The sequence below is a fragment of the Mugil cephalus genome, chromosome 3 (assembly GCF_022458985.1).
Source record: "Mugil cephalus isolate CIBA_MC_2020 chromosome 3, CIBA_Mcephalus_1.1, whole genome shotgun sequence".
Taxonomy (NCBI): Eukaryota; Metazoa; Chordata; class Actinopteri; order Mugiliformes; family Mugilidae; genus Mugil; species Mugil cephalus.
In genome coordinates this window covers 14292074-14304900 of record NC_061772.1, presented here as the reverse complement: position 1 = coordinate 14304900, position 12827 = coordinate 14292074, and the positions used below count along the sequence as shown (strand labels likewise).

General features: G+C 42.3%; 1 protein-coding gene across 3 annotated transcripts in view; it reads right to left on the bottom strand.

Moving 5' to 3' along the window:
* hcn4 (hyperpolarization activated cyclic nucleotide-gated potassium channel 4) overlaps positions 1–12827 on the bottom strand; it is a 77614-nt gene that overhangs the window by 64312 nt on the left and 475 nt on the right. For 2 of the 3 annotated variants that reach the window (XM_047580001.1, XM_047580000.1), the window contains exon 2: positions 11808–11915. Coding sequence is in view for 1 of the 3 variants with exons in the window: in XM_047579999.1 (XP_047435955.1) it covers positions 7820–8505 (686 nt within the window). In the remaining 2 variants the exon portion in view is untranslated. Of the gene's footprint in view, positions 1–7819; positions 9693–11807; positions 11916–12827 lie in introns of those variants that run through there. The other variant, XM_047579999.1, reaches the window with a different exon arrangement.

The following is a 12827-nucleotide window of genomic DNA, read 5'->3' as shown; positions in this document are numbered from 1 at the left end:
GACCCATGTGTGTTCTGCAGAGTGTGATATTAAAATTTTGATAATGGCAACGACAGGAGAATTATGAGTAGCTTGGGCAAAGCCTTAAGGGATCTGTTAAGAGGATGAGGGTGCACTGGAAAAACAGCGTTACTAGAAAGAAGCAAAATATTCGTATATTGAATCAAATCATCTTGCGTTAAGAAAAAAAAAATCTGCTAAGTTTTTTTGCTTGACAAAATTCTTAAAATAAGCACAAAGTTCTTGTCTCTGAACAAAATATGAGTTGTATTTCTTTGATACAAGGATTTTTGCTTTCTTGAAATTCCTTTTTTGCAGTGTGCCCTGTGGTGTCTGGCAACAGAACGTTGTTAGTGGGGGCCTTTGGGTCCTATGGGTTGAGGGAAGGGGCCTTTGTGAAATCAGGCTTGTTCCAGTGCATCCCACAGATACTTGATCCGTTTAGGATCTAGTGAATTTGGAGACCAGGTCAACACCTTTCATGTTTTTTTAGTTGTTCCTCAAGCTTTCTGTGTGTGTGCCTGAGTCAGGCTGCATCTGGCTGGGGGTGCCTGGTCTGGTTTAGGAAGGTGGTACATGACTAACTAAGTTTCTTAGCAGGAAATTGCACTGTCACAAGATGGAGGCCAGTGTTATTTGCTTCTCCAGTCAGTGGTTTTAATGTTGTGGCTGATCTCGCGTAGAGCGGTATCTGACACGACGTAACCTACCTCCAAAGATACACGAAGAAGTAAAGGGAATTTGAGGAGGTCAGAACACATCTGAATTTGCAGTATATAAAGCAATTTGATTCCGCGTGTTGAAGACCTATGTTTTGCACAATTATTGACACTAAAAAGAAAAACACAAAGTGAAGATGTAAGGGGATTAAATACACTGACAGTCTTGGCCCAACATAACTGTAACTGCTGTGCAACATGAGGTGCGTTTGAAGCACCCCAGACTTTTCATAGTTCCTGTCACAGTTGTTCAATGTGTGTGTGTCTGCACTGCAGGAACTGCAGACTGATTATATTTCTTAGAACTTATAGGTGGTGGAATTTTTAAAAAAGCCCTTGAAGTTCTTACTGTTGTCCTCAGTGGCGCTCCCCAATGGGTAGTTGACCTCAGAGAGCTGTCAGAATTGAATTGCTGTCAAAAGTGCCTATGGTCATCCACCTGCTTAGCCTAAAACCTATTGTTACTGGCACATCCCGCTAATTGGATCTGAACCTAATAGAAATTGCCCGTGTGTGACTTTGTAATGGTTAATGTCGTACATTGAATTTGAATGCTGTCTAATATGACGTTTCTTATATTGTGTCCAGCCCCTGGAGCAGGGGATTGGTGGCAGTTTCACATCTTGGCCATTTCCTATCTAGGCTGATAGGAAAAAAGCAATCCAATTTCAGAAAGACAAGGGGTTTGAGAATCCACCTGGGACGCTGGCAGGTCTGAAAAGGTCAACCAGCTCTAGATATAGCAGAATCTCTGCGAGGGGGGAATGAGTGGATCCGGGCTGCAACATGCATACAGAGGTCAACAGGAGGAAAGTCACATTCTGGTTAGTATTCTTAAAAAAAAAAAAAAAAAAAAAAACATGCATGGAATCAGTGTCTGATCATGATTTTTCCAACCAGGATTAATACATACATTTATTTAACTTGCACTGGGAGCAAAAGGGTGGACTGATTTTGATTTGTTCACCTTGTTCATATTAAATACCAGCAACTCGGATCCTGAGCAGACAAGGACAAAGCAAGACAAGCAGCCGCAAATAGTTTTTCACCCAGTGACATCAGGGAGAAGTGACAAAGTATTTTCATCTAAGTCGTATTTATTCCAAACATGCTGGCACTCACCCTAAAATGTATTGTTTTTTATGTTCAGTAAATTGTTCACTCGTTTGTTAGTACAAACAAAAGTGGTTATCAGTTAGGAGATTACGCAGGAGGCTGAATCACTCCTGTGACCATAATGAAAGTCAAATAATGCCCTCTTGGGTATCACTGGAAGATTACATCTCCTGTATATGTGCGTGTGTTGATGTTGATCACTTTTTTGAACTGCGCTGATCGCATGTCGGTTTGGAATTAAACTAAATGTGTAAAATGAGATTTATAACCGCCGCTTCTCGGGTGCGGAATAATTCTGACTGTGGCACAGCCCAGGAATGAAGCCCGCAGTAAGCCATAACTGTCAAACCCAGAGTTACAATCACTTCCCTAACTGCGAGTTGCAGCCTGTATTACACAGTTCATAGGTTACCTGTCACAAGGATGACAAATGCTGCTTCCTCTCCCTCTCTACTCCCACCATGATCCGAGGGGTGGGTGATGTCAACAAGGGATAACTGACAACTGAATGGATAAAGCAGACATTCGCGCTATCCAATAGCCATTATTTTCCAAAGGATGAGGTGGTAAAAAAAAAAAAAAAATCAGAAGTTGAATTTGTTAACAGGAATCCAGAAAGCTCTGCAGAGGTTTTCGTCAGACTCAAGACACTTCAAATATGACTTGACTACAGGGCGTGTTTCCTCCATCAACCATCCTGAAATGTTAAACGGGTATGTTTACCCCTGGTCAGCGGGACAACAATCACATCTGTCCACTGGCTACAAAAATAAATACGCTAGTGACAAGTGTTTATGTGCTAACAGCGGAGAAACTCAGAGAATGGGTCCTGGCTGGCCTGCGTTACGTATCCACCTGGAGAGATTATAAACTGATGTTGCAATGCAGAGGACGGTCACATTTGTCAGGTGACCAAAACGCATCGAGCCCACCAGCTGCATGACGTGCGGCACTTAACGGGAGATGTTTGCGGCAGGCTTTCCCATTTTCAAAATGTATATGATGTCCAATCAATCAATATAATCTCACCTCGAGATTACCATCACTTTGAGCCAAGGTTAACCTCAGCTCTCTGCCTGATACATAAAGCTGAATTAAATTGCAAAAATAAATAAATAAATGAATAAAAGTCGCCGAAAGGCTTTTGCAGCTGCGATCACGTGTCCGTGATTTCACGTTTCTCCTGCGCGACTGTTCCTGGTGGGGTCGCGTGGCACCTTTCAATCATTCTGCCACTGTGACAGGGAACCTTCCACCCGGTGGCCACGCACATCCTCCTCCCTGGGCTGCCTCCATTAAATAAATTGTGCTGTAATAATCTCTTAGCTCCTAACATTGGTGGATGAGCACAGCGGTCTATTTTGATTACCCCACTTTCAGGCCCAGCCAGAACCGTCTGTAATCCCCGTGTTTTACCCTCACTACATTAAAGACGGAATTATTTAATGGACACAGAAAGGAAAAGAGTGTCATCCATCCTATGTAGGTTCAAGGAGCTTTTTGCCTCACCTCACTACGTAGATTAGGACTGTAGGACAAGAAGATGGATCATCCTAGCGCTCTGAACTCATTTTGTGCATTTTCGTTAAAACATTTTGACATGAAAACTGTGAAAAAACATTTTAAATAAGGCTCCAAATGAGGAGGCTTAACATTCCTCCACAGCCTCTCCTTGACCTCTGTGTAACTCTCACCCAGACTACGACTCCTGCCACCGCCACAAGGAGGGGGAATCTCCCTTGTTCCAGCCACGTATGTCGCTACATCTCATTTTTCAATAAATCCAACCATGAAAAGCCGGAGGCCCCCGGAGGCCCAAACGAATCAATAGCAAAACGTACTCTCAAATCAACCGTAATCAACCCGACTGAAATGGAGAATGCTGTTATTTAATCTGATCCAATACATTCATGAGCATAATACACACTGATACGCACGTGAGCGCACGCTGATACAGTAGGTGCAGTGTTTCAATTAGAAATCCGTAGCTGTTGGTGACGGCTAATGCTTCATAAGTGCCGTAAATCTACGGTGCACGGTTTTTAAAATAAAATGAAACTATTTTTATATCTCGGTATGCTGATCAAATTAGAAACCGGTTAAACAGAGGGCAAAAGGCAATGTTTTCTCTGCAAAATAGGAAAAAAAAATTACAAGAAAACGCATCAAAACCCTAAGACGTCTGTTCAGAGGATTTATTTTTGCTGCTGTTTAGTTAAGTGTCTTTTGGGAAACAGAACTGGATGAGCAGGACGAATGAAAGGCTCTTGCAAAAGTGGACTTTAGGGAGGGGGTGGAAGGATGTTTCAAGGGGATTTTAATGATTGACAGAAACTGCACGACAGCCGACCCCCCCCCCCCCTTCCCCTGATAGCATTGGCAACGCAGTTCTAAAGCTTAGTAGAGCCTTCACTGTAAAATAAATAAATAAATAAAAGTTTTAATGTGCGACATCTCCTTTTCCATCTCTCCAGGGAAATGTGGAAGACTTTCCAACAGATGTGTCCTCTGGGCCCTGAATCACAAGATAATTAAAAGGCTCTTCACGATCACAGGGCTGCATCCTAATATTCGCCTCATCATTTGTCGAGAACTGTGCACAATGCGGCCGCAGTGACAGAATCCACTCAAAGGGCTTTATGCAAACAGGTAAAATACAATAATAATAATCACCTGGTTTTCCCGACGTGAAGATAGAGGACGCATTCTTGAGCAGACAATCATTCTGCCAATCAAGCGGCGCCATATTCTATCAATAAGCATTTTTATCAGGCTCCATTTATGTCCAAGGACATGCAGCATTGATATGTCTCGGCACAAGAGCTTTTTAAATAAAGTCCCATTGTCATGACTGAGGGAGGTAAACTTGCAGAGTAGATAACTATCAGAAGCATACGCGGCAGAACGGGGCAGAGGGGGCTGTGATCTTAGCATAAATTGGCCAACAAATCCTATCAAAGCCCCTCCAGATATTTGATGGTCACCAGGTGTTTCGGGACAGTGACAACTGCACACGTAAAAACAATCCGTATCAGTGAGGCCAACTGTTTAGTGCTTGCTTCCTTTTTGGTGGGGTGGCTTGTAGATTCTGTTTAACTGACCACATCTGCTCGCCGGGAAAGGCTTATTGAGAATCGAAGGAGACTGTTCGTCTTCGGATCTGGAAACGACGCAGTAGATTGGATTATGATGCCATTTTTAATCTGCCTTTTCCCCCTCGCAAGATATTGCCCCTCCCCTGCTTCTTAGCGTTATACAAAACTTGACAAGAGGAGATTTTGCTGAGTTCTGGCGCGGTGATGACTCTGTGATTCCTCGTGACACTCTAATTTGAGCTTATGGTGCCAAAGCTTTGATGCAGACATGGGAATAAAACTTTTAGTCACAGGGACCCGTCTTTTCTCGGGGGCCCATTAAAGTGTCCCGCTCATCCCCTTGTGTGCTTTAATTGCAGTCGTCTTGTCCTGTGTCTCTGATCCTGATTTTGGAGGATGCTGGAATATCGTGTTCCCTCCTTCGCTTGAAAAAAAAATAATAAGCTGCGTTAACTCCCTAACATGTCGAGTCATTTCTTTCCAGAACGGCAAATAGGTTCCACATATTATTCGAGACATGTTAATTATGATAACTGGTTCCACAGATATTGATTTCCTCATTTGCTTAAATCATATTCAAATGGAAGTATTTGTGTTTTCATACTAATGAAAGAGAAATCTGTGATATCCCATGCAGAGTTCACAGAAGCCCAGGCTCAGTGTTTTTGCTCTCCTGATTGAGTGCCACATCTGTGGTTTTAATTGTAGTGTTGAGCGATTACAAAATCATAGAGTTGAGTGCTCGGACCACAAGCTAACTGTTCTCAGATTGTCAAAATGTTTAATTACGGTAATATACGATCTCTACCCTCAGACACCAAACAAGTGGGAGGCCAACCTCATTTTATAAATCTCTTTCTCTCTCTGTGCAATTTAATTTATCTATTTATGTTGGTTCCGCTTCACTGAGGGTCACACGTGCATCTGTTTCATTGAGTGCGGCGTGGAGCAGAGTGCCCGCTTCAGTGTCTTGCTCAAAGACACTTAAGATCCGATGACCAGTGCCAAATCTCTGACCTTTCACTATCAGGACAGTCTCCCCAAGCCCCCAGTCACCCTTCCTCATGACATTTAACACAGTGAGTAAAAGAGCAGAGGGGGGCAGAGGCAACACAACCAACTGGGAGGAGCGGAACGAAAATGGCAAACTGTCTAATATATACACAACCACACAGATCTCTTAGGCTTGAGAGGCTCGCACTGCCTTCCAGATTTCTGCTGAGGAGACCCTGGCCAAATGCTGTACGCACGCAGTCAGATTGTTCATGCAGAATGAACTAATCAAAAACTGGAAACATGAAACAACAGAGCAGATTCCGTGAGTGAGCTGAATAAAATGTAAAGGTTGGCTGGCATTCATTTCTTCCTTGTTGCATATTTCTACAGCTCACTCACACACACTCAGGTTGATTTAAAAAAAAAAAATCACAGCAGCTTTAGAAATACGACTGAGTAGTTCAGCTTAAATGTAAATCACCAGAAAACATCCAACAGTTCCACATAAACACATCGAGGTCAGACATCTTGAACGCACTTCTAATGGCGAGTTTCTACAGTCACATGCCATTACGCCATCCCAGCCGAACACACGCGGCGGGCTATACCACATTAAGTGACGTGCATGACAAAGACAGTCTTTTTATCCTTTCGCAGCAACTCCATCTTCTGCATCATGTCTACATGATTTACATGACGTGTGGTAGCCGCACTAAACTGAACGTGGACCAAATGGCAACGTTCACACAGCTCGTAATGAAATAGCTTTGCTTGAATTATTAAAGTAGATGATTTAATTAAAGCCAAGGTTCATTACCTACCTATACCAGCTTTGAATTGATTTTTTTCAAAATTTACTTAACCGGACGGATTCACTGAAACAGATTAAAATCTTTTTAAGAAGCCCATACAATAATCACGACATACTGCACATAAAGGCAGCGTGCACATACAGTATCTTGTTCCCATTAAAAGCCCTGTGTGACAAGCACTCTAAAATCTAAAAAGCAAGGATGAAGGAGCTTACAGACAGTCTTTCTTATCTGTTAAGAGACTCCATGTGGCATGAATCAGAGGGAAACGGCCAATAACACACTCAAGGGCACTAACAACAGAGAGGAGTCTTCGGACCAACAAAAGAGTGCTTTCTCTGACTTTCTCCATTCTGGTTCGCTGCTGTAGTTTGCCACCGGAATACGCAACGCTATATGTAACGCAGACACGACGGTCATTACAGAATTGCTCTTGATCCATTAATCAAATTGAATTCAATTAAATTGATGTAATCCTGTTGCTTTTTAAAATATTATATATAGGAGAGGAGAAAATCAATATGTAAGCTTGCTGTGGCTTATGTGGAGCGAAGGCCTCATCATTCACTCTTATCAGTCGCCTGCAAACAGATTTTCTCAAAACGGGGAGAAGAAGAAACCGTCTGAAGAGATTCAATTACGTATCCATTTGGACAGCATCTTCTACACAGTCCTGGGTACACAGCCCCAATTAGCAAATACTGTGTCATCTGTGTGTCTTTCCATAACACTATACGGGCCTCTGGAGTAATGTGTGCATACACTGAAACTAATGAATATAATTCCTCTGTTGTGTTACTGCACTGCAAACCCCTTGATAATCTATAAAACAACTGATAAATTATAAGATTTTTTTTTTTACAGCACATTAAAACATATTCTTAACTTTGTAAAATATTATCTTTCACCGTGAGGTGTGTGTGATGAAGGTGGGACACAACTCACGAAAACAATGAATGGATTCTCCTGATGAATGGCCCAAAAAATATCTAGGCCTCTGCAGGCATTGACGTTAATGTGAGGCTCCGCTCTGAAAGCTTTGTTGTTTACTGGGGAGCGTGTACAAGGTGTCTAAATTTACCTGAAATCACTGTAGGGGTGAATTATCCAAAATCCGGCGGATTTAACCCGCTCTTGTTCCCTCTCAACCGCCTTCTCACTTCCAAACATCCTCAGGGAAAACTTGTTGACCCCCGGCTGAAGCATTGCTCCCAGCTGCCTGTGTATGAACCCAGCCTGATATAATCTCTCGTCGTCCGGCAGAATCTGATCAATGCCGTCCAACTTTATAAACCCCGACTGCTGGTCTGGAGAGTCGTTCTGGGCGCCACTGTCGCCGCTGGCCCCCTGCGCACCTTGATCCGCCTGCCCGTCACCGATGGCTCCAGGGGGGCTCTCCTCGCTCGGGGTGACATCCCCCTCGGTGATGAGGCGCCTCTCCTCCGCCGAGTCCGAGTCGTGCACATGCCGACTTGTGATGGACGAGAGGCTGCCTCGAAACCTCCGGCAATCTCCGTTTGAGCTGGTCTTCATCGGTCTTCCTATGTCCGTCTCCATGATCACAGACTCCCCACTTTTGGTCTCGCCGATGCCTTTGCAGCTTCCCCCAGAGGTCGGCGACGGTGACGGTAGAGGCTTCATCCTAATACTCTTCCTCCGGGTGTCCTTGTCTGCGTCTTCCCCTTCGCCCATTATGGATGCTTTCTGTCCAATGTGCTGTGGCAAACTGTAGAGCCTTTTACGCATGGAGGAGTGCAGCCTGTCCATTATGACATTGAGACGCGGCGGAGAAAATGAAATGTATCCAGACTGTTGGGCTTGTAATGTTGCGATTGTTGCCACCAGCACCGCGCTCCCTATCTGTCTGCGAGAGCGATCAGTCTGGAGCTAATCTGAATCCCTGAAAGCCTGCTGCACATGACATGGACCGCCGTGGCTCCACTGAAACTGAGGAGAGACACTCTTTTTCATCATTAGACTATACCTGACAGTCTGCATGTGTCCTCACGCACAGCCTGGGCGGTCCGCTTGGCCACTGCGTCCCCTATGTGCATCTTTGTGCCGCTCAGACATTGTGCGCAAAAGTGGAAAAAACTGCTTGAAAGTCACCTTTGCGTGACATGTGAGAGACGTGCCGACGGACGGCGATGAGGAGACCGGGGAAAGGTCACACACGACGGAGGATGCTCTTTTCACCAGACTCCTTGCCAGCTGCCGCGAAATAACGCGACACAATCACGCAAAAATACAGTAGAGCATTCCAGGCACCGCTGACATCACTGATCCATAGTCGGGGTGCGTTTTGGTGAATTGTGAATATTCATGATGCTGATCTATTGGGTTGCCATAGGAGCGAGAACTGCAAATAAGCTCAGCCCACCTTGTTTAAAGGGGAATGCTCTTCCCATTCTTAAAATGCCCTGCCGTTTTCTTAAGTTAAGGCTACAGGTAGCAACGCCGGCCCATTGTTAAATCCCGCCGTGGGCTTCACTTGGAGAAAACAAGCAGCTATCCCTATCATCGGTCTGATTGAATGCGTAATTTGCGCACACAAACACGGCCGAACCAATGGCAGGTCCGTTTATAAATACAAATTGTTGGTATGTGACAGGATTCTCAAATGGGAATAGTTAATACACACACTGATTATATTATTTGTCCAGGCGTTTATAAAATGGCTTGATCCCAAATTTATACGGTTTAAATGAATACATTTTAGGATAGTAACACAGACATACAAACAGTGTCGTGTGGATGTAACAACTGGGGCAAATTATTTTAAGAGTAAATCCCGTTTGTGTATTTTCTTTGGCTTGTTATTGCTTTATCTAATCGTATGACTGCAGGCGAATCTAACCTTCCCTGTGAATGGCACGTCTGTGGTTTGTCATTCATTCATAATTCCCTAAAAAAGGGGGACGAGTGTCACTGCAAGCACATTATTTACTTTCTTATCTTCAGCTCAACCGAGATGAAAATGCATCCATTTAGGTTCAAAAACACAGCCTGCTACTTGTTCCTAGAACATCAGGAAATGCTATTTTTTGTTTCATAAAAAAAAAAAAATCTCAAAAAGATGCTTGGCAAAAACATTGTGCACCGACAATGAAAGAAATTCTAACAAGTCTAGAGTCACTATTTGTGTGTGATATATAATATTTGTGTCAATTAAAATGGTTCTCTTGTAAAGAAATTTTAGATTCAGTTTCAGTCAGTCAGAACTTTTGTAACTTCTGTAATACAGTGAAGACAATAAAGTCTGAGGTGTTAAGACGAACAGAATTCTGAAATTAAAAAAGCTGAAAGTAGATTTCTTTTAGGAAGCATTTTTATTGTTTTTTCTTCTTCAAAATGAATGAATGAATGAATCTGAGCAACAAAGGAGCCACTATGAAAACATAAAAGTTGTTGGCATATGACAGGCTTCTCAAATGACAAATAAATGCAATCCTCTTTGTCCAACTATTTATGACACTTTTTGAGCTGATCCCAAACCACTTACAGTTTAAATTAATTAATTTTGGAATTTCATTAGCCTGATGGCATAATTGCCCAAGCCATATTTGAACATTTTCCGAAAACAAAACAAACCAAAAAAAACACAAGTTTTAGCTAGCACATTGTATTGCAGACATTTATTGATATTGTATCAGTGTGTCAAAAAATGACTTAGGCAATTATGCTATTAGCCTAACGGTTTTAAATTAATTAGTGAAAAGCAGCGTTTTGTGAATGGTTGCTCCATTAAGGCTTAAATGATGGAGAGTAAACCCTATTTGCAGATATTTCCCTTTGCTTGTCACCGTTTTCCAATTCTGGTTTCACTATAGCCTACTGTACTACGAGTAGTACTTTCATTGTGAATGGTGAGAGGAGAAGAGTGACACTTTCACTGCAAGCAGATCCTTTACCTTCTTATCTTCAGCACAGCTGAAAGAAAAATTCATCCATGTTTTATAAACGCTGCCTAATGCTTGTTCCTACACACGCCTAAAACATCAGGAAAGGCTCATTTGATCAAAAATGATGCTATTAATGTGCAATATGTGTTATTTGTGGTAATTAAAATAATAAATTGAAGAGATAAGTGACACAGAAATGCGAATCGATCACTGGCAGGTTTCACAAGTAGGTCATAATTATTATTATTACAGTGATTAATGCAGCCTTCTATATGGATGAAATGTCCAAGGTGTCGAAAACAAAAAACGTCACTTTGAGTGAGTATGTGAATATATATGTGAAAATGCACTTGATGAAAGTCCTCGCAGAAATTTTCATTTAATTCACTAAACATATTCTCAGGAGCCCATTTCCAGAGTTTTATTAATGAACCTTTTACTGTCTAGATTTCAAGAGAATGAGAGAGAGCGAGAGAAATAAATGGAAAGTAGCCCATGGTGAGCCGGCAAAAGATAACTTGAAGCTGTTAAAAACCACACAGAGAGCCTCTGAGTTAATGTGTCTATGTAATGGAAATGCCAAATTAATTTCCAATTTCTACAGTAATGGAGAGACAGTGATACGGTTAATATTGGCCACAAGAGAGAACTCGCAAGTTTGTGTTTAATTCTAGAACATCGTATCAGTTAGTTGTGTTATAAGATCACGGTTAAAAGACCACATGTTCCAGTACATGCAAGGAAAGGGAGAGATGTTCACCTGGTTAAAGTCGGTAACCCTGTCAAATCTATCTATTTGTGTAGTCATGGCTATGGTGACCCAGTTAGGTTCGGGTAGCAATACCTCTAGCTGCCACTAGGTGGAAATATAACACAAAGATTTCTCGTTTAGTTACAAACTAGTCAGTATTTTTGGACTGCTGCATCGATGTCATGGCAATTTCAGCAATGAGTGTTGATTTAGAAATGTCTATTAGCGGAAAATTATTTGACTCCTCACAATCATCTGATTGAGAACATCACATCTAATTTTAGGAGCAAAAATCCCACTTAAAGAGCAGTGGTACTGAGATAAATATGCAATAAATTGCAACATTCGCAATTCAACCATTGTGCTTATTGTACTTATCCCATAGCTCACTATCTTAAATCACATTACTCACTTACTGTATATTGAAACTGTGTTTCTCCCTCCCTCAGCAAAGCAGCAAAACGATCAAAGACCTTCTCACTGAAATCCAGCATGTCTGCAAGATAACCGTCTGTTCTAGCGAGCTAGAAAAAAAAACAGGACACAGACGGCAAAGCAAGTTAGTGCACACCCTGCTGAAACCCATTCAGATAGCAGTGTCTGCAGTTTGAAATATATAAAAACTTCCTTAATATGAAAGTCTATCGGACCCATCGGGGGTTCGGAGTCATGAGGCCAAAAAGAGGTCAACATGTCAATAATAGTGACAATCACTGAGAGCTCGCTTACGACTGTGTTTGTATGTGGTATCAAAAAAATTCATTCTTTACCCCTTTGGCAGTGAGTTGTCTGACCAACCAAATTAGTAAATCGCTCATGCTTTTGAGAGTGTGTAGTCATGTAATGTGGTTCCGTTGCTCTGTGCTTTAACGTCAAGGCAGTCTGCCCTGTGTGACCTTGCTGATAACAGTGGTTATTTTATTGACAGCGGGAATATGGACTAAGAGGAATTAAGCTTCTCTGAAAATCTCTGCAGAGAAGGGCGATGTGTGTAACTGCAGGTCATAAAGGCTTGCAGTTAGTCTGATGTGCACACCTCAAATCTCAGCTAAGCGTGATGTGACGAAGCAAGTTGACTCACTGACTCCTTTTAGTAGGGAAGTTCTAATCACAAACAGCCACATTCACCTACACGTATAGCCAGGAAAATATAATCCCAGCTTCAGAGGACGCATCGACATGAATAATGTCGTAGCCTGTATTCACAATACCAGATCCCTAGAACACGTACACCTACGTGGAGTGCAGCCATTAATTATACGCCATTATAATTAGCAACACAGGAACAGCTCACCAGATTCTTAAGAGCAACTCAACACCACTGTAATCTCAAAACTGGTGGCACGTACTCACTCTGGAAATTAAGATGCAATTTTTATGTGTGGTTTCAAGCAAAATGACAGTGAGTTCACTGTACTCCAATGGCCTCCACAGTC